Raw genomic sequence first — 18,376 nt, forward strand, 5'->3', positions numbered from 1 at the left:
AAAAAAAAAAAAAAAAAAAAAAAAAAAAAAAAAAAAAAAAAAAAAAAAAAAAAAAAAAGAGAGAGAGAAAAAGAAAAGAGACCTATCCCCCAATGAAGAAAAAAATGAATAAAAAATGTCTTGGTGTTTTTGAGTGAGTGGTTCTGTCCAGGGTCTGCAGTGTTGGAATTCAGTAGACGTGAGGGTGAGACAGCCAGTGCTAAAACCTATTTTGTTTCCATGCTCACATTTTTTGTGTGTGATGCTGATCCTGCCCCGCCTTCCCACTGTGTCAGTGATGTCCGCTCTAGGGATATATTCACTCTGGCAGTTCTCACTTTCTGTGTCCTTGTGTTCACTGTAAGGTATGGTCTTCTCTGTGTGTTTGTGAGGTGCCTCTCTACCCTAGAGGCCCCACTGTCTGTACACCCTGAGGTGCGGCAACCATCCAAGCCAAGCCATATACTGCTCAAATTGGTAGATGAGGAAGGGAAATGGACTACTGAGTTCTGTGCTGAATGTTGGCAGTGGGGCGGGGTTGAGCCAGGCGTTGGCCTTGATGTCAGCACTTTCATACCTACGTCCCTTGAGAGCTACACACTGGGCCTTGCTTCTCACTACAGTGGGCAGAGTCCCTTTGTTTCTTTCTGGCCTGATCTTAAACTTTTCTAGGGGTCTGTGTCTGGCCTGTGCTCTCTCCACAGCTGTCTCTTCCACCATCACTGTGGCTCCAGAAACTGAAGTATCATTATTCTGTAGATGTTCTGTGACTCAGTGTTAAAAGTTAATGCCTTCTCAAAATGATTCCTAATTAAACTCTCTCAAATCTGGTGGGTTCTGCGCTGGATTTTTGTCTCCATGCCTAGCCTGGCTCACGGAAGGAGTCACTTTTGGAGTAAAAACTCCCATGCTATTTTTGCAGTTTAAAATAACCGTGTTTTTTTCTTGTGGCTAGTGCTGCAGCCTGGGCTGTGGTTTCTCCCTGTGTTGCTGAACCATCCTGGGCTTACCTTGTGTTCACAGGAGCCAGGCGTGCTTCCAGATGGCTTCATACTTTTCTCTGCATTGTGCTCTGTTTCTCCAGCTTCTCTGATTCCCAGAGTTCTACTTTTTTTCTTTCCATCAAGTTGTTATTTTTTAAGTGTCTTGTTTCTAGGTCCCAGAGAGGCTGTGTTTTGCTGCTGGTCTTTGCTTCTCCATGTTGGACTCTTTGGTGGCTTTCAGCCAGGTTTACACTGATAATTAACAAAAAACCTATTTAAAGTTTTTAGTTTAACCAGAGAGACTCACTATATTTTACATACAGTGATTTTTTTTTTTCATGCTGGGGACCAAACCTAGGTCATTCCTCATGCTAGGCAACCACTCTGCCACTAAGCTACACCTCAGTCCCTGCTTTGATATTCTTTACATAAAGCTAGTTTTTGGAATCAAGGGTATAAGTAGGTATGACTTGATATATGTGAGTTGAAATTTTTAAAATGTATATTTTGTGACACTTTTTTCTCCCAGATTTAGGGTATGTCTTAGGTAGGTATCACCTGTTCGCATTGGCCAGGTGTAGTCTTAATGTGATTGTCCTGCCATATGTGTTAATGACTTTAGTCTTGTGTGTGTGTGTGTGTGTGTGTGTGTGTGTGTGTGTGTGTGTGTGAGTGACTTTGGATCTAACCCAAGGATTCACACATGCTAGGCAAACACCCTACCCACTCTTCTACCCTTGGACCATTATCGTTAACCTCTGTTCACAGTAAATAAGCTGAGTTTAAAATACTCACGTTTCAGTACTTTGGTATTGAAACAAAAAGTTCTTGTTTGAACTGAAAGGCATAGGATTAAGAGCTGGGAATGATTTTCACATCACTGAAGACATGTTTGCTGTTGGAATAATGAATGCAATTCCATATTTTCTCAGGAAAAAAGCATCAAGCTGTGAAATGATCACCTACCACAGAGCAAGGAGTGTAACTGAGGATAGGGAAAATTACTTTCTTGCAAGATTTCAAAGCAGTAGGAGCCAGATGTGACTGAGTCCCACACCACACTGTACTGTGGTTTAAAGCATTTCTTTTTAGTGTCGTTATAGTAGCGATGTTTTTATTAGACAAGTCTTATATTGATGAAATATGCTTTTTATTTGTTTTTGCTTTTTGAGACAGGATTTTGCCCTATAGTCTAGGCCAGCCTTGAACTCATTATATAGCCCAGGCAGGTCTTGAACTCAGCCTCTGGAGTGGGATTACAGCCAAGTGCCACCAACCCTGGCTGAAATATGTTGTTTCAGAAAGTCAAAGTTCTTGATGCCCGACCCACAAAAATTGTCCTTCTTTGTCCCAGGTTGGACACTTCTCATCCTCCCTCCACCACATAGCTTCCGTCATGTCCCAGGCCTTATGGACAGTTGTCGTTTGTGCTGGGCTCTGTGTTGTCTTGATTTGACTAAATGTGCAGTTGCTTATTTCAAAATTGTTAATGTTTGTAATAGAAAATACAGGACTAAAATTCATCGTTACTAGAAATTGTATCATTACAGATAATCACCACTGAGCTTTGGTTATACCTCCTAGTGTTTTTCACAGAGACAACAGAGTACCCACGTGTACATATATACAATCATATGCATGCATGTTTTTCTGTACCATTTCTTTCACTTGACAGCTTTAAGTAATGAGTGTCACCTGTGACACTACATTTTCTTTTGTAGCGTGATTTTTGGAGTGCATTTTGGTTTTTTGCTGTGCTGAGGATTGAACGTGCCTTGCACATTTTAGGCGAGTGCTCTCCCACTGAGCTATACACCCCCAGCCTCTTTGTTTTTTATTTTATTTTGAGACAGCTTCTTGCTAAGTTGCCCAGGCTGTCTTCAAACTTACGATCTTCCTTGCTTCATCCTTAGTAACTGGGATTACAGGTGTGTGTGTGTCATGACTCTTGTTTTTTTAGGGACAGTATGTAGTATCCTTTGTGGGCCTGAAGAAAGGACCCAAAGGCGTTCTTCACATCTTTCTTTCATTGTGCTATTTTGCTTCTTTCTTCCTTTTCTTGATAATTTACTGTATATTTTACCTATTTAGTGTTCAGTGGTTTTTAATATAGTCAGAGTTGTGTACTGATTCTCATAATCAGTTTTGGAGCATTTTCAGTACCCTAAATAAAGGAACCCTGTACTCATTAGCAGTTATACCCTGTCACATCCCAAAGACTCTAGTTCTATACAGTGCAACTTTGTTTCTATGGATTTACCTCTTTTGGACATTTCATATAAATAGAATCATTACAACATGTATTTTTTTGTGGCTGCTTTTTTTTTACTTTGAACATTTTTTTAAAGGTTTATCATCTATCATGAATCAGTACTTAATTCATTTTTTATGGCTGCATAATGGTTGTTTTTGCATACCACTTGTTTTTGCAGTATTAGGGATTCAACCTGTGACTTTGTAGTAAGCTATGACCCCAGCCCTTTGTTTTTTTTTAAAAAAAATCATTTATTATTATTATTTTTTTAAGTCCAGAGTCTTGCTATATATTCAATGGCTTTGAACACTGTGTAGCCCAGGCTGACCTCAAACTTGTGATGATCCCCCTGCCTCAGCCTCCCAAGTGCTGGGACTATAGGTGTAAGCCACCATACCCGGCTTCCATTTCTAAATTTTGGAAGAAGGTCTTGCTAAGTTGCTAAGCTGCTCAGGCTGGTCTGGAACTTTCTGTCTTCCTGCCTTTGCCTCCCAGAGTGCTAGCATTATAGGTGTGCACGGTCATATCTGTCTTTTATACTTCCCTTTTTCTTTTTGCTGTGCTGGGCCAACCCAGGACCTCATGCTTGTTAGATAAGTGCTGTACTACTGAGCCTCACCCCAGCCTCACCACGTTGTGTTAACCCAGTGACCGGTTTAGTGGACATTTGGGTTGTTTTCAGTAATACACTGCTATAAACATGTGTATATTTATTTGTTTTTTGTGTGGGCGTATTTTTTCATTTCTTTTTGGTATGAACTTTGAAGAGGAATTTCTAGGTTAAATAACTATGTTTAGGTTTGTTTGATCTTTGAAGGTACTAGGGATTGAACTGTGTTTAAACTGCCAGGCACTTCCAGCTGTCTTTCAAAGCTGTTATACTAATTTATAAATTCTTTATAAATGAAAGAATGGTCACAGTGAAAAAATGCTTTGTATTCATTCAAGAAATACTCATCGAGTGTCTATGTGTGAAGTTATATCTGTGGCCAGAACAACTGTGGCACAAAACTACCAATATGGGCTTATATTCTAGTAAAAGAAAAAGAAAATAGAAAACATCATAAATCAGTACATTATGTAGTGTGTTGGAAGATGATATATATAAGAATTAGAACGGTGGATAAAGGGAGTTGGCATTATGATTTTTCACACAGGGTGGTGAGGATGGTGGCCTCACTGAGGGTAATGGCTGAACAGATTTGAAGGATTTCACTGTGTGGGTGGCTGGGGAGGAGCCTGCAGGGAGAAACCAGCTGTGCAAAGACACTGGGGCACAGGAATGACTGGTATACTTGGTCAAGCAGCAGGCGGTTGGGAGGAGAGACTTGATTTCAGCTCCCTCTGAAGCTGTGTGGATGACGGACGGTAGGGTCAGTGGTGGAGGCAGGAAGTCTGGTGAGGCAAATCTGAGAGTTCTTGGCTCCGCTTGCTGAGCCCTTGACTGGCCTTGTTTGGCTGGTCTTTATTTCAGAACTCTACAGGTCCAATGGCTTGGTCCCTCATGGGGGCCACAGTTCCTTGCTTTTCCTTAGTGCTCACTGCAGGCAAGGTGCTGTCCTTGATGGGGTGCCTTGATGGGGTGCCTTGATGGGGTGCTGTGGTGAGCAGACGCTGTTGGAGCCAGTACTCCAGGAAGGCTTCGCAGTCAGCAGAGAAGTGTGTCCAGAGCCCCCATCGAGGTGCAGGGAGGGAAGTGAGGGCCACAGGTAAGTGTGGAGGTAACATTGGCGTAAGACCTGAATAAAGAAAGGCTTGATCCCTAGAGGGAAGCGACTGTGTGAAGGAAGCTCAGCCTCAGGCTCAGTCTTGTGGAAAGCGGAGGAGAAGTGGTGTCCTCCCTGGCAGATAGAAGACAAAGCTGCCTGCTACAGGTGTACTTGACCGAAGGGCACAGAGGGAGCAGCGTCTTCCAGCTGGCCAGCACCCCGGTCCATCGTGTCTTCCCTTCTTCGCAGGTGTGGCCCACAGGGCCTTTGAGAATGATGTGGACGCCCTGTGTAACCTCCGGGAGTTCTTCAACTACCTGCCCCTCAGCTGTCAGGACCTGGCCCCTGTCCGTGAGTGCCACGATCCCAGGTGGGCTGCAGGCCAGTGCCTCTTTCCCCCTTTGGCAGGGTGACTTGTCCTTTCCTGGCCCCTCTGTCCTAACATGACTTGTGGACCTGCCCTGGGGGCGCCTTGGGGCAGGCTGTGGGGTACAGCAGTGTAACTCCCTGGTACAGGCATGATGTGGCCACATGTGAGGATACCTTCAGTGCAGGGGGTGGGGAACACAAAGTCTGCTTTCTGAGAAACACTCTGGAGTTTCCCAAACTTGGAGTGGAAGTTTTTTGTAACTTTATATTTTTTATTAGTGCACGTCTTCATGCCTATTATCATATTCATCACAGGGAATTTGTACATGTAATATGTCTTCTTTCTTTTTTTGGGGGTGGGTATTGGGGATTGAACTTGGGACCTCATGCTTGCGAGGCAGACAACGGAGCCACTGCGCTAAACCCCCGGCCCCGATATATCTTGATTCTTTTTTTTTCTCATTCTGCTCCCCTGCTTTCAACCTTTCTTCCCCTCCCCATTTACAAACTTTGTTTCCATTTTTTTCAATCTATTCTCTTTTTTCCCCCTTCTTTCCATTCCTTCTCCTGCCTCCCTTGTTCCCCTTTTGTTACGGTTTGTGTCTAGATTTCCCCCCAAAGCCTCATGCACTCATACATAGGTGGAGCTTTTCAGAGGTGGCTGAATCTACAGAGTGTGAGGCTGGGATCAAAGGGGGTGTGGTTACAAAATTAGTCCATCGATTGGTTGGGCTTAGTTCTGGGTGTGGATAATGGGAAGACCCTCCCTGGGTGTGAGTGCTACCCGCTTTCCTAAAGGAGGGTAACCTGGATAGACTATGAGGGACAGAAAGAGGGCTGCTGCTGTCACTTGTCTGTTGCTTGCTGCTTGCTACTTCAGTGCTGGCTGCCTCTTTCTGCTTTGCCATGGACTGTTTCTCCTCTGTGATCCCCCTCTGCCATACCTCACTGCCTTGGAGCCAGCGATTATGGACTATAAGCTACAATAAATCTTTCCTCTAACTTTGGGTGTTGGGTATTTTGTCTCAGCTATAAAAAAAAAAAGACATTTCCTATGTGAACAATATCTATCTTCCATTGTGCTCTTCGTTTACCCTTCGAGTTTCTTACACAAGAGAAACAATGCAATATTTAGACTTGTAAGTCCGATTTATTTCACTTAAGATTATGGTATTGAGGTGCATCCATTTTCCTACAAATGACTCAAGTTTATACTTCTTTATGGTGGAGGAGTAGTACTGCATTGTGTGTAAACATCACATTTTCTTTATCCATTCATCTGTCGATGAGCATATGGGCTGTTTCCTAGATTTAGCTATTATAAATTGTGCTGCTATAAACATGGAGGTCCATGTATCACTGTGGTATGATGCTTTTAACTCTTTTGGGAAAATACATAGGAAAGCAACACCTGGGTCAAGTGGAACCTCTAGTTTTAGTTTTCTGAGGAATCTTCATACTGGTATCTGTAGCGATTGTACCAGTTTACACTCCCATCAGCAATTTAGAAGGTCTCCTTTTTCCCCACAGCCACACCAGCATTGGTTATTGGTTGATTTCTTGATGATAGGCATTCTCTCTGGAGTGAGAAGGAATCTCAGTGTTGTTTTAATTTGTATTTCTTGAGTGACCAGTGATGTTGAGCATTTTCCACATATTTATGTGCTTTTTTGAAGTGGAAAGTTTAGTTTCTGTTTTGTCTTGATATGAAATAAATAAATGTGAAGGAATGCAGACAGCATGGGCTTAAGGAAATGTGCTTTGCAAGCTGCTCTCAGCCGAGGCTGGACTGGCCTGTGAAGGGTGTGCTGCTATTGGCTTCTCATTGAGGACCTACTCTCCCTCTTGCTTTGGGGGCCACTGCTGGATGTGTGCAGAGGGTCCCATAGAGTTAGGGAGAGGCCCAGCTGGGGAATCACTGCCCCATGTCTCTGTCTGTTTCTGCTTCTCTGAATGAGAATTACTGGGTCTGGAGTGCCTTTTGTAGAGAGGAAGAGGCCATTTCCAGACATTGCCTTGTGGGTTGGACCTGGGCCCCCATATGGGGACTCTTACTGAGCCAGTGCAGCCCTGAAGTCATGTCCTCAGGGTTCACTCTTGGGGGGACACACCGTAGCCCAGGAACAATAGGTGTGTGGTTTGTAGCCCTTGAAGGGTTAGGGTACCATCCAAGAATGTAGTAGTCCAGGGTCCCAGAAGTATCCAAGTAGCCTGCCTGGCCCAGGGAGGTTGTGTGTATAAATGATTCAGGAAGAGTAAGAGGAGGACCTCATGGTCAGTTGGGACCGTGCTAGTATGGAGTAGAGCTCTCTGGGATGTTTGGCTAGATGGCCTGACCAAGGCCAGACCTGAACCCAGGATCAGTGGAGCTACTGGCTGCTCACATGGTCAGAAAGGGCTGAGAGCCTGTTGGAGAGAGGGGGCAGAGGGGATGTCAACTATTGAGTTACTCTGGGGGGTGTAACAGACTCTGGCTTAGCTCCCTGCCAAGAACCTAGATGCAGGAGGAAGTTTTATCAGGTTAATTGCTTTACAAATGGCTCACCAATCAGAAGTCCTCCAGGTCCTTCTTGCCTTGAATGAAGAACTGAACGTGCCAGAAGTTTATTTGAAAAGCCCAGGGTGAATGGGTATGGGAGATGCCAGTTCTGCAGAGCAAACTTGGGCAGAACAAGAGAAAAAGAAGGTAAAAGCAAAAATAAAAGTACACACAGTGTCTGAGAAGTGCTGCATGGGCTATCACTGGAAATCATTATAGCACACTTTCCTTGGTGTCTGGTTTTCTTTTATGCCATTCACATCTCATGGAAGCTTGCAGGAAGTTCTACATAGGGGTCCTGGCATTGCCCTGAGATCTTGTAATTGACACATCCTGCTCATTTTCCAGCCAGATTTGCCATGCCCTGAATCCTGTATCAGAAGGAGTCACAAGGCCATGTTTCACAGTTTAGCCCAAAATGATTCTGCCCAGAGGTCCTCCTGTACCCTGCATCCCTCTATACCCCTCCTGTTGTGGATTAACTAGTGGTCAACTTGGAATGCCCAGCTGAACTGAGTCAGCATGGTTCTGGGCACAGTGCAGCTGGTTTTCCTGATACAGCTCAGCTATTCTCATCATCACTGGGAATGGCTGCTGTTTTCTTCAGAGGAGCTCTGGCTCTCTCCTTGTGAATCACTTCCTGGCTCCAGTGCAGATCCTTCCTTCTGGTGGCACAGATCCTTTGCCCCATTGGTGCAGAGTTGCTAGCTTCCACCCGTAGCCCTTGGGCCTTCCCAGTGTAGATCCTTGATGCAGACTTACATGAGACGTTGCCATGGGCTCGAGGCCTCTGGCTGGACTCACGGGGGACATTGCCTAGGGATCCAGGTCCTGGGCTGGATTCTTCAGGTATGTAGTGCATGGACAGTTCTCTTGTACTCCTCTGTATTTGACTTTCGGGGTGAATGTTATAAAATAATCCTATAAATTACGTATCCTGTATTAAATCTATTCCCTTGTAAGCCCTGACTACAACACCTCCCATACCGGAGAATGACCCAGGAGCATGCCACCACGGAGCTACATTTCTAGTCAACTGTATTTTATTTTATTTTGAGACAGGCTCTTGCTGAGTTGCCAGGCTGACCTCAATCTTGTGATCCTTCCTAGTAGCTGGAGTTACAGCATGTGCACCTCCTCAGATCTGTTGATTTGCTTTTTAAAGGAACTTTACCAGGTTACCCTTCCAACAGGGGACATGAACCCACAATAGTTTTTGCAGAACTCTTGTGCTTTTAAGTCTCTGATGTTTTGTTTTTAATGTTACAGGAAGTCAGAGTGGGATCTTCCAGGCTATGTCTTGTTCACTACAAGCCCTTTAGTGCCTTGTGCAGTGTCCAGGATGGAGGACATATTCAGAGGGCAGATGAAAAGCCACGTTTAGGGGAATAAGCTCTATTTTTACTCTAGAAGAAAACTGGGCTGGGCATAGTGCACATGTGTAGTCTTTGAGTGGCTGAGGCAGGAGGATCAGAAGGTCAAGCCCAGCCTGAGAACTTAGTGCAGACCTGTCTCAAAATGAAAAATAAAAAGGGCTGCAGAGTAAGTAGCTCAGTGGTAGAGTACCCGTTGGTTGGATCCCCAGTATCTCAACAACCACCACCACTACCACCAAAAAACCCCTCAAAAACTAAACTGGAAGGTATTCTGGGTTGGCATTATTCGGGTTCCTTGTAATGAACATTTTTGCCGGTCCAGCCCAATCCCCAAGTTGTGTCTCTGCCTCTACTTTCCCACTTCCCCTGAAGGTGACAGGCTCCCCCTGTGTTGATGACGCCTGCTTCTTTTCTAGTGAGCGTCTGGTTCCTGAGCTTGACACAGTTGTCCCTCTGGAATCTACCAAAGCCTACGACATGCTGGATATCGTACACTCGGTAAGAATTGTGCTTGCTTGGTTTCGCTCAGCTGCATCTACATGTGTTTTGGCCTAGTGAGGAAGTGTTGGTCCTGGCCTGGGTGTCAGCACAAGTGGGCACAGGGTGGACAAGAGACTAGGGCCCCTGAATAGCATGTGCTGGGAAGAGCTGGTAGGTAAGGATGTCCTGATGGCCCAGAGAAGGGAGGAGGGCTGTTGGGCTGGCAGATCCTAGGGGTCTTTTTTTTTTTTTTTAAACAGAGGAAAGGTTTATTTCAGCACACAGTTTGTAGAGGTTTCAGTTCATAATCTGCTGGCTCCAAGGCAAGGGAGCATGGCAGAGGGGCATGGCAGAGGAGAACCGTCTATGGCAGGGTAGGTGGGAGACAGCAGCAGCAGCAGCAGTTGCTGCTGTCTCTGAGGGGTCTTTTTGATTGTTGTTCGAGGCAGGGTCTCTCTTTGTAGTTCAGGCTGGCCCTGAACTCACTATGTAGCCCAGGTTGGCCTCAAACTTGGGGCGATCCTCCTGCCTCAGCCTCCCGAGTGCTGGGATTATGGGTGGCGCTACCATGCCCAGCACTTGGGGTCTTTAGAATGGTTCTGAGGTACAGATTAAGGGCCATGTCCCGAATCTGGAGTGAAGTGGGACCAATACCTATTAGATACTATTAGTGTACATCTCTAGATGTCCCCCCCAAAGCATCATGTGCTCATAGGTGGGGATTTTGGAGGTGGCTGAACCTAGGGTGTGAATGTGGATTATGGGTGTATGGCAACTGAATCAGTCCACTGAGTGGTTTAGCATAATTCCAGGTGTGGATGATGTTAAGGCCCACTCTGGATGTGGGTGGCACCAACCAGGAGGCTTCCAGTCTGGATGGGGTAAAAGTCCAGAAGGCTTGCTGTTGCTTGTCAAACCACAAAAAGTTGTGAGCTAAAATAAACCCTTCCTCGGGCCAGGTATTTGGCTCAGTGGTTCTGTCGCCTGCCTTGCAAGCTCAAGGGCCCAAGTTCGATCCCCAGTGCCAAAAACAAAACAAAACCCTCCCTCCTTTAATTTTAGGTGTTGAGTATTTTGGCTCAGCAAAGAGGAAGTAACTAAGATGCCTTTGTTGGGAGTCTCCTGATTAGGGTACTTTTTCTTTCTAGGGAAATGAGATTACACAGTATGTCCTGTGATAGGTCAGGACACACATGGGAGTGTGTTGAACGTGGCTCACATTGTCAGAGGTTTCAGTCCATGGTCCCATGGCCTTTTGCTTTGGGCTTGTGACAAGGCAGAGCTTCATGGTGTGTGTGTAACTTGTGGTAGAACAGAGCTGCTGGCCTCACGGCAGCCAGGAAGCAGAAAGGAGCTGAGGTCCCTGTATACTGCTCTAGGGTACCTAACTTCTTTCACTAGGCCCCACCATCTCTCAGTGGTGCCGCAGACTGGAGATCAAGCCTTTCGCATGTGTTCCTCTGAGGGGCATTTAAAATCTTAATTGAAACAGTGACTTTCAAAATCTGCCTGTCCTGGGTTCACATTCTGCCTCTAGTGGCAGTTAGTTCATGCGGGGAGGATGGGAGGTTTCCTTGTCTGGACTCCTGAGCTGAGGTGTGAGGAGCCCGGTGTGGCATCAGCTTCTCAGGAAGTACTTTGTGACTCACATGTAGCAGTGCCCACTTTCTAGTTTACTTTGAGGATACTTGATAAGCAGTGTATAAATGTTTAGTTGAAGAAACAAATGCAACTCAAAAATGCAGAGAGGGAAAGAGCATAAGAGAATCAGCTCATTGATTGTTGTCAATCAACAAATATCCTTAAAAAGAGACAAACCAGTTAAGAAAGATTAAAATAAGGAAATAGACTAAAGGCATAATTGCAAAGTAACCACTAGATCAAAATACAGACCTTCCTAAATAGTAATTTAAGACATCACTGGGAAGAAGATTGGAATTAGAAACATCTCCATTTGGCAACAATAATTGAGTCAGATAAGAATCAGCAATGGACTGGGGCTTTTTTTTTTTCTTTTGGTGGTACTAGGGATTCACTCTAGGGCCTTCTCACTGAGCTACATTTCTAGCCCTTTTTATTTTTTATTTATTTTGAAATAGGATCTTTTAAAATTATTCAGACTGGGTTCCAATTTATGATTCTCCTATTTCAGCCTCCCAGAGCACTGGGATTATAGGTGTTCACCACACACCTAGCTAGGACTGGAGTTTTGATGGAAATTTGATAAAGAACAGGATTTTTACATAGTCTCAAAGTCTTTTCCCACAGATTACTTTTAATTACATTGGAAAAATAGTAACTTCTCAGAGGAGACTCCTAGCAGAACTGACCACCATTGGCAGACAAATTGACATTTACCACTTGATGAGATTCACTGGGGTTGCTTCTGTGACATTCTAGTCAACAAGCACTTAATCTAAGATTACACATGAATAAACAACAGACAAAGCCAGACAGGAGGCACATTCTACACATTCTACAAATTCTGTAAAGAAACTCTTGTCTTCAAAGATACCATGACCATATGAAAGACAAAGCCTGAAGGAGAGAAAATTCAAGGAGCCCAAAGAGACGTGACCACTAACAGCACCAGGTAGTCCCAGGTCAGATTCTGGACAGGACTTTTGTTGCTTCTGTTACTATCAAGGATATTATTGGAGCAACTGGCAAGAATTGAGTAAGGTTGTATAACAGAAAATAGCACTTTGATTTCCTGATTCCAGTTACGTCAGAGAGAGGATGTCCTTGTTCTTAGGAGATTGGCAGTGAGGGCCTGAGAGATGAAGAGGTATCATGACCGTAACTTACTCTTAATGAGTCAGGGAAAAGAAATGTGTGCATGGGTGTGCATGTCTGTGTATGAGAAAGAAGTGAGTATGGAGGAAGAATGACAGAAAATGTTCATAAATGAGGCATCTGAGTGAAGGGTACATGAATATTTTTTGTACTGGTCTTGAAACATAAGCTAGAAATGATTTCAAAATAAAAGATAAAACAAATAGCCATAAACAATTCTAAATTCAAATTTAAAAAACTTCATTGCAAGCTGCACTACTATACACTTAGAAGAAGTAGTCTGTCAATTAAAAATATTATGGACTCCCAAGGAAAAAAAAAAGTCTAGTGCACTGTGTGCAAAGCTTTCCTCCCTGCAGCAGAGGAGCTGCTGCCTGCCCTGCAGAAGCTGTGTTGTAAGCGGTCCAGCTTTGTCCTTTTGTACTTCTGTCTTGTACTTGTATTTATCAGTTTGAGTTCAGGAGTAAATTTATTTCTACAGGTTGTTGATGAGCGAGAATTTTTTGAGATCATGCCCAGTTATGCCAAGAATATCGTTGTTGGTTTTGCAAGAATGAATGGGAGGACTGTTGGAATTGTTGGTAACCAACCCAAGGTGGCCTCAGGTAGGATGGAGAAGGATTCCTAAACCTTGGGTTGGGGTTGGAGGCCGGGGCTGCCTGGACCCATGTGACTGTCTCCCTTCACCCTTTCCTCAGACATGGCCTTCCATGACTAGAATAAACAAATATATGTTGTAAAAGTGACTTTCTCTTTCAATATTAAACAGCTGAAAATGCATCTTTCACACGCCCCTTCCTTCCCCTTAAGGGTCTGTAGATAATGTTCTTCCTTAGCGAACAAGGTGTTCACTTCCAAAGAGGCCAGTTTTCTGTCCCTGTCATTACCCCCCACCCCCAACCAGCAGTGAGCTCCATGAAGGCAGGTGTTAAAGTTCCCCTCACAGCTCCATGGCCTTTAGCAGTGCCCTGTGGGTGCGTGGTTAGTATATGAAGATGCTGTGAAGGCATCTCGCTGTTCTGTGTCTCAGAGCTTTCAGGTGATATGGCCAGACCTGAGTCAGCTGGGGGGGTAGGGACTCTTCAGTGGCTGTGCTTTGGAGGGGTTGGAAGGGGCGGAGAGAAACTGTGGCCCCTGCTTCTCCCTGCACTGTTTCTCCTCTTAGGTCTGTTTTGAATGCCTCTGTAGGAGGCCCCACCCGCCCTCATGACCTAGCCTCATCTACTTTACCATGGTAATTTTCCTTGTCTTTAGACATTTTAAAAATATTTTAAAAAGTCTATACTATGACCATTTTAATTGCAGTAGTGTTGATTGAATTTACAGTGTATATAGCCATCACCTCTGTTTCCAAAACTTTTTCATCACCCCAGAAACTGTGCATCCACTCAGAGAGCTCCATTTTCCAAAATGGCTGTCAGTTTTATTCAGTTCCTTGATTTCTTTCATTAGAATTTATTTTCCACTACTAGATATTATATGTGTTTCATGAGGTTTCTACCTGTTTCATGTATTTTGGTGCTAATATAAATGATATTGTTTATAATTTCAAATTCTACTTAATTCATTGCTAATATATACAGAAATGATTGATTTTTGTGTGTTAGCATTTTTATCTTGCAAAACCTTGCTATATCCAGTATCTTTTTTGTTTCTATTTCTCTAGGCAGTTTGTTCAGATTTTCTATCTAGACAACTATGTCATCTGCAAACAGTGACATTTTGATTTTATTTCATCTTAATCTGTACACCTTCTATTTCATTTTCTCAATGCATTAGCAGAACTTCCACTGGAATATTTCAATATTTCATTAAGCAGTGGTGAATGACATTTTGGCCTTGTTCTTTTTTTCTCCATTAATTTTATTGGTACATTTTAGGTATACAGTACAGTTACATTCATCGTTGGGATCTTGTACCTTTACATGATGTATCTTGGTTCTTATTTTTTCCTCACTTCTTTGCCCTCCCTTCACCTCCTCCACTCTTTCCTATTTACAAAGACTTTGTTTCCATTTTTTTACTTTTCTCATATTTTTTCTTTTCCCTTCTCTCCTTTCCTCTACCCTTCCCACTTCCCCTACTCCTTTAGATGTTTTCTTCCTATTTCACATTATTGGGCTGGGGATTTATCTCAGTGGCACTGCACCTGCCTCGCAAGTGCAAGTTCCTGAGTTTGATCCCTGGTACCAAAAAAACAAAACAAAACAAAAAAAACACCAAAAACCAAAAAAACAACCAAACAAACAAAAAACAAAAATCTGATCACATTATCAGTTATACCATTTGAATCTTATTTACACTTTTAGATTTTTTTTTTGGTACCGGGGATTGAACTCAGGTCCTTGCACTTGCAAGGCAGGCCACCGAACCACTGTGTTAAAACCCCGGTCCTACACTTTTAGTTTTTTACACCAGAGAAATTATTTGGTACTTACCGTGTTGTTGATCTTGGTGAGAAAACTCTAGTGTCTTACTGTTAGCTATGATCTTGGCTGTGTTTTGTAGATACTCTTTATACAATTTAGAAGTTCCTGTCTATTCCTACTTAGCCAACAGATTTTTGTAAAATCATAAATGGGCATTGAATTTTGTCAAATGGTTTCTCTGCGTTCATTTATATGATCAATGACTTTTTTTTAACCTGTTCATGGGCTGAATTTCATTACTTTTCAGTAGTTGAACTGGCCTGTATACCTGGGATAAAACCCACTTTGTTGTGGTACATAGTTCTTTTTATAGATTTTTTTAAAAATTGGTAATATTTTGTTGAGTTTTTCATATATGTTCATGAGAGACATTGACTTGCAGTTTTCTTTTTTTGCGATGTCTTTGTCTGCCTTTGGTCTAGTAGAATGTGTTAGAAACTGTTCTCTCTGCTTTCATCTTCTGAAAGAAATTGTAGAGAATTGGTAGTGTTTCTTCTTTAATGTATGGTAGAATTCACCAGTGAACCCGTCCAGTCTTCATTTAAAAAAAATGTTGTAGGAAACAAAAAGTAGAGTTACAGACTGGATACCTTAATACTGGCTTTTGTATTTGCCATGTAGTTACCTGTACTGTATTTTTCCGTACAACTTTGTGATTCTGATTAATGGCCCTTCCTGTCAGCCTGAATTCCCTTCTTCAGGAGCATGGGTAGAGAGAGCATTTCTTACAGAGCACAACCGGTAGTGAACTCTTTTGCTTTTTGTCTACCTGGGAATGTCTCAATTTTAATTCTTCAGCTTTGAAGGACAGTTTGCCAGATGTAGAATTTATGGTTGATCGTTTTATTCATTTAGTATTATTAATATAGTATCCTCTATTTTCTGGCCTTCAGGGTTTCTGTAGTTACCAGTTGCTAATGTTAGTGAGGACCCTTTGTAAATGATGAGTCACTTCTCTTGCTGTTTCAGGAGTCCCTTTGTCTTTTGACAGTTTGATTATAATGCATCTCACTATGAGTCTGAATTTATTCTTCTTGGAGTTGGTAGACATTTTTGTCTTGTATCAAATTTGGGAGGTTTAGACATTATTTCTTCAAATTATCTCTTTGCCGAATTCTTCCATTCTTCTGCCCACTTGTCTTTCCATCTTGTGTAAGTTTGCTCACTTGATGATGATCATAAGTCCCTCAGCCTTTGTTCACTTAAATTTCTTTCTTGCTGCTCCTAATTTCACTCTTTTTATCTTCCTGCTCCTTGTCCTCTGTCCTGCTTTCTCACGTCTCCTGTTGAACCCCTGTAATGAAATTTTCATTTCAATTATTGTACTTTCCAGAATTTGTTAGATTCTTTTTATAATCAATTTTATATTTTCTTCCTCTTTATTGGTATTTTCATTTTGTTCGTACATTATTTTCATAACTTTAGGTATTTGTACATATTTTCCTTTACTTATTTGAAAATGTTTAAGACAGACTGTTTTTTGTTTTGTTTTTTTGAGACAGGGCCTCACTATGTAGTTGAGACTGACCTGGAACTCACTATGTAGCCCAGGCTGGTCTCGAACTCACAGCAATCCTTCTGCCTCAGCCTCCTGAGTGCTGGGATTACAGGCATGTGCCCCCACACCTGGCTATTTAAGACTGTTGTAAAGTCTGTCTAGTACAGTCAATACCTTTGCTTCCTCAAGAACAGTTTTTTATTTGTTCATTCGAATAGCCATACTTTCCTATTTCATTTATGCTTTGTGGCTTTGTTGTTGACTTGCTATACTAGGCTAAGTCTGGCAATCGGATTTTCCTCTTTCCCAGAGTTGTTTGTTTATCAAATTATTGAATGTTATAGTGGTCCATTTGTCTAGCATCATTTCACAACTTTTTTCCCCAGAGACCGTCTTCTTTGTCATTTGTGTGATTGAAGTCTGTATGTCCTAGTTTGTGTTCATTTAGTGTTTGTGTGTTTGTTTGTTTTTTGGTACTGGGGATCGAACTTGGGACCTTTTGCTTGCGAGGCAGGCAGCAGAACCACTGAGCTAAATTCCCTGGCCCCACTTAGTGTTTTAACAGAAACTTTCTTGAACACTAGGAGCTGGAACAAAGAAATAAACAAAAACAAAAACAAAACAAAACAAAAAAACCCAAATCTTGTTTTGAAAATTGGCTTTGTCTTGGAGAGCTCTTTTAATGCTTAGCCAGACTTGAACTGAGCTTTGGGATCAGCCTTGGGTAAAGACTTAAGGTCTTTTTGTGTCTTATGTTTTGTAATATTATGTTTTTATTTACTTCTATCTCAAGGTATTTTCTGCCTCCCCCTTCTTAGATCTTTTCTGGTTGTGTGTTTGGGCTTAGGTATGCATGTCTGTCTAAATTTCCTTGTACACACAGATCCTTTGAAAGCACAAAGTTCCTAAAAAAACTTTCTTCTTGTTTTTTTTTATTTTTTCCCAGGTTTTAAACCACAGCCCTTGTCCCAAACATCTTCAGGTCATTCTCTGCCTTAACATATTTTTGAGCAGTGCTCACTGCTTTTCCAGCCTGAGTTCCAAATTTGGCAAAACAGGTGCCTCATGTCAGTCCTTACAGGCTACAGCAGACCTACACAGTAATTTGTGAAAAGGTTTTGCTCTGCATCCTTTAGAACCAGTGAGAGTAGTAAGTTTAATTTAAAAGCCCAGAAAACATTTCCACCATTTAAAAAATTTCCCTCATTTTAAAATTGCCTTTTTCTTGATTCAGCATCGACTTGATTATTGCAAACCTTTGCTTATTTTCCAGACCTCTGTCAAAGTTTGTTTGAACAGTTTTTCCACATTTCTATTGTGGGGTGGGAGCTTTCATCCACCTACTCCTATATTTCATTATTTAGAAAAAACATCTAAAGTCAGTGATTTATAATATTAAAAATACATTTTTAAAAAAATGCACAGCTCTTAAGGTTCATTTTGATAGGTTTTGACATTTGACAGTTGTGTTATACCCTTGCAGCCACTACCTAAAACAAGCTATAGACATTTTTATTTCAGAGTACATTCTTAGCTGCTGGGAGTGGTGGCATTTTTCTATAATCCTAGCACTCAAGAGACTCAGGCAGGAAGGTTACCAATTCAGTCCCAGCCTGGGCAACCTAGTGACTTAGTGAAACCCTGTCTTAAAATAAAAAAGCCTGGGAATGTAACTTTGTGCAAAAGCTTTGGGTTCAATACCCAGCAAACCAATAACCCTTCCCAAGTGTATCTGGAAGGAGTTCTGTGTTTGTTTGTTACTTGTCTTTTATTGTTGATGTCTAGGGTTTGCTATATATTCTGGATATGAATGCTTTATAGATACATGTACTGCATATTTTTTCATGGTCTGTGATTTGCCTACACTATGATGTTTTTTGCATAAGTTAAAAAATATGATGAAATCCCATGAATCAGTGTTTTCACGTATGTTTTTTTTTTTTTTTTTTTTTTTTTTTTTTTTG

The 18,376-nt window shown here is 42.3% G+C and overlaps 1 protein-coding gene across 3 annotated transcripts in view; it reads left to right on the forward strand.

Annotated features, from left to right (window-relative positions):
- Pccb (propionyl-CoA carboxylase subunit beta) overlaps nt 1-18,376 on the forward strand; it is a 76,289-nt gene that overhangs the window by 51,484 nt on the left and 6,429 nt on the right. For all 3 annotated transcript variants that reach the window (XM_010625513.3, XM_010625512.2, XM_033759470.1), the window contains 3 exons: nt 5,175-5,295; nt 9,626-9,707; nt 12,967-13,090. In XM_010625513.3, the coding sequence (XP_010623815.1) occupies nt 5,175-5,295; nt 9,626-9,707; nt 12,967-13,090 (327 nt within the window). The remainder of the gene's footprint in view (nt 1-5,174; nt 5,296-9,625; nt 9,708-12,966; nt 13,091-18,376) is intronic.

Source organism: Fukomys damarensis, unplaced genomic scaffold (genome assembly GCF_012274545.1).
Source record: "Fukomys damarensis isolate Sample0158 unplaced genomic scaffold, DMR_v1.0_HiC HiC_scaffold_37, whole genome shotgun sequence".
Taxonomy (NCBI): domain Eukaryota; kingdom Metazoa; phylum Chordata; class Mammalia; order Rodentia; family Bathyergidae; genus Fukomys; species Fukomys damarensis.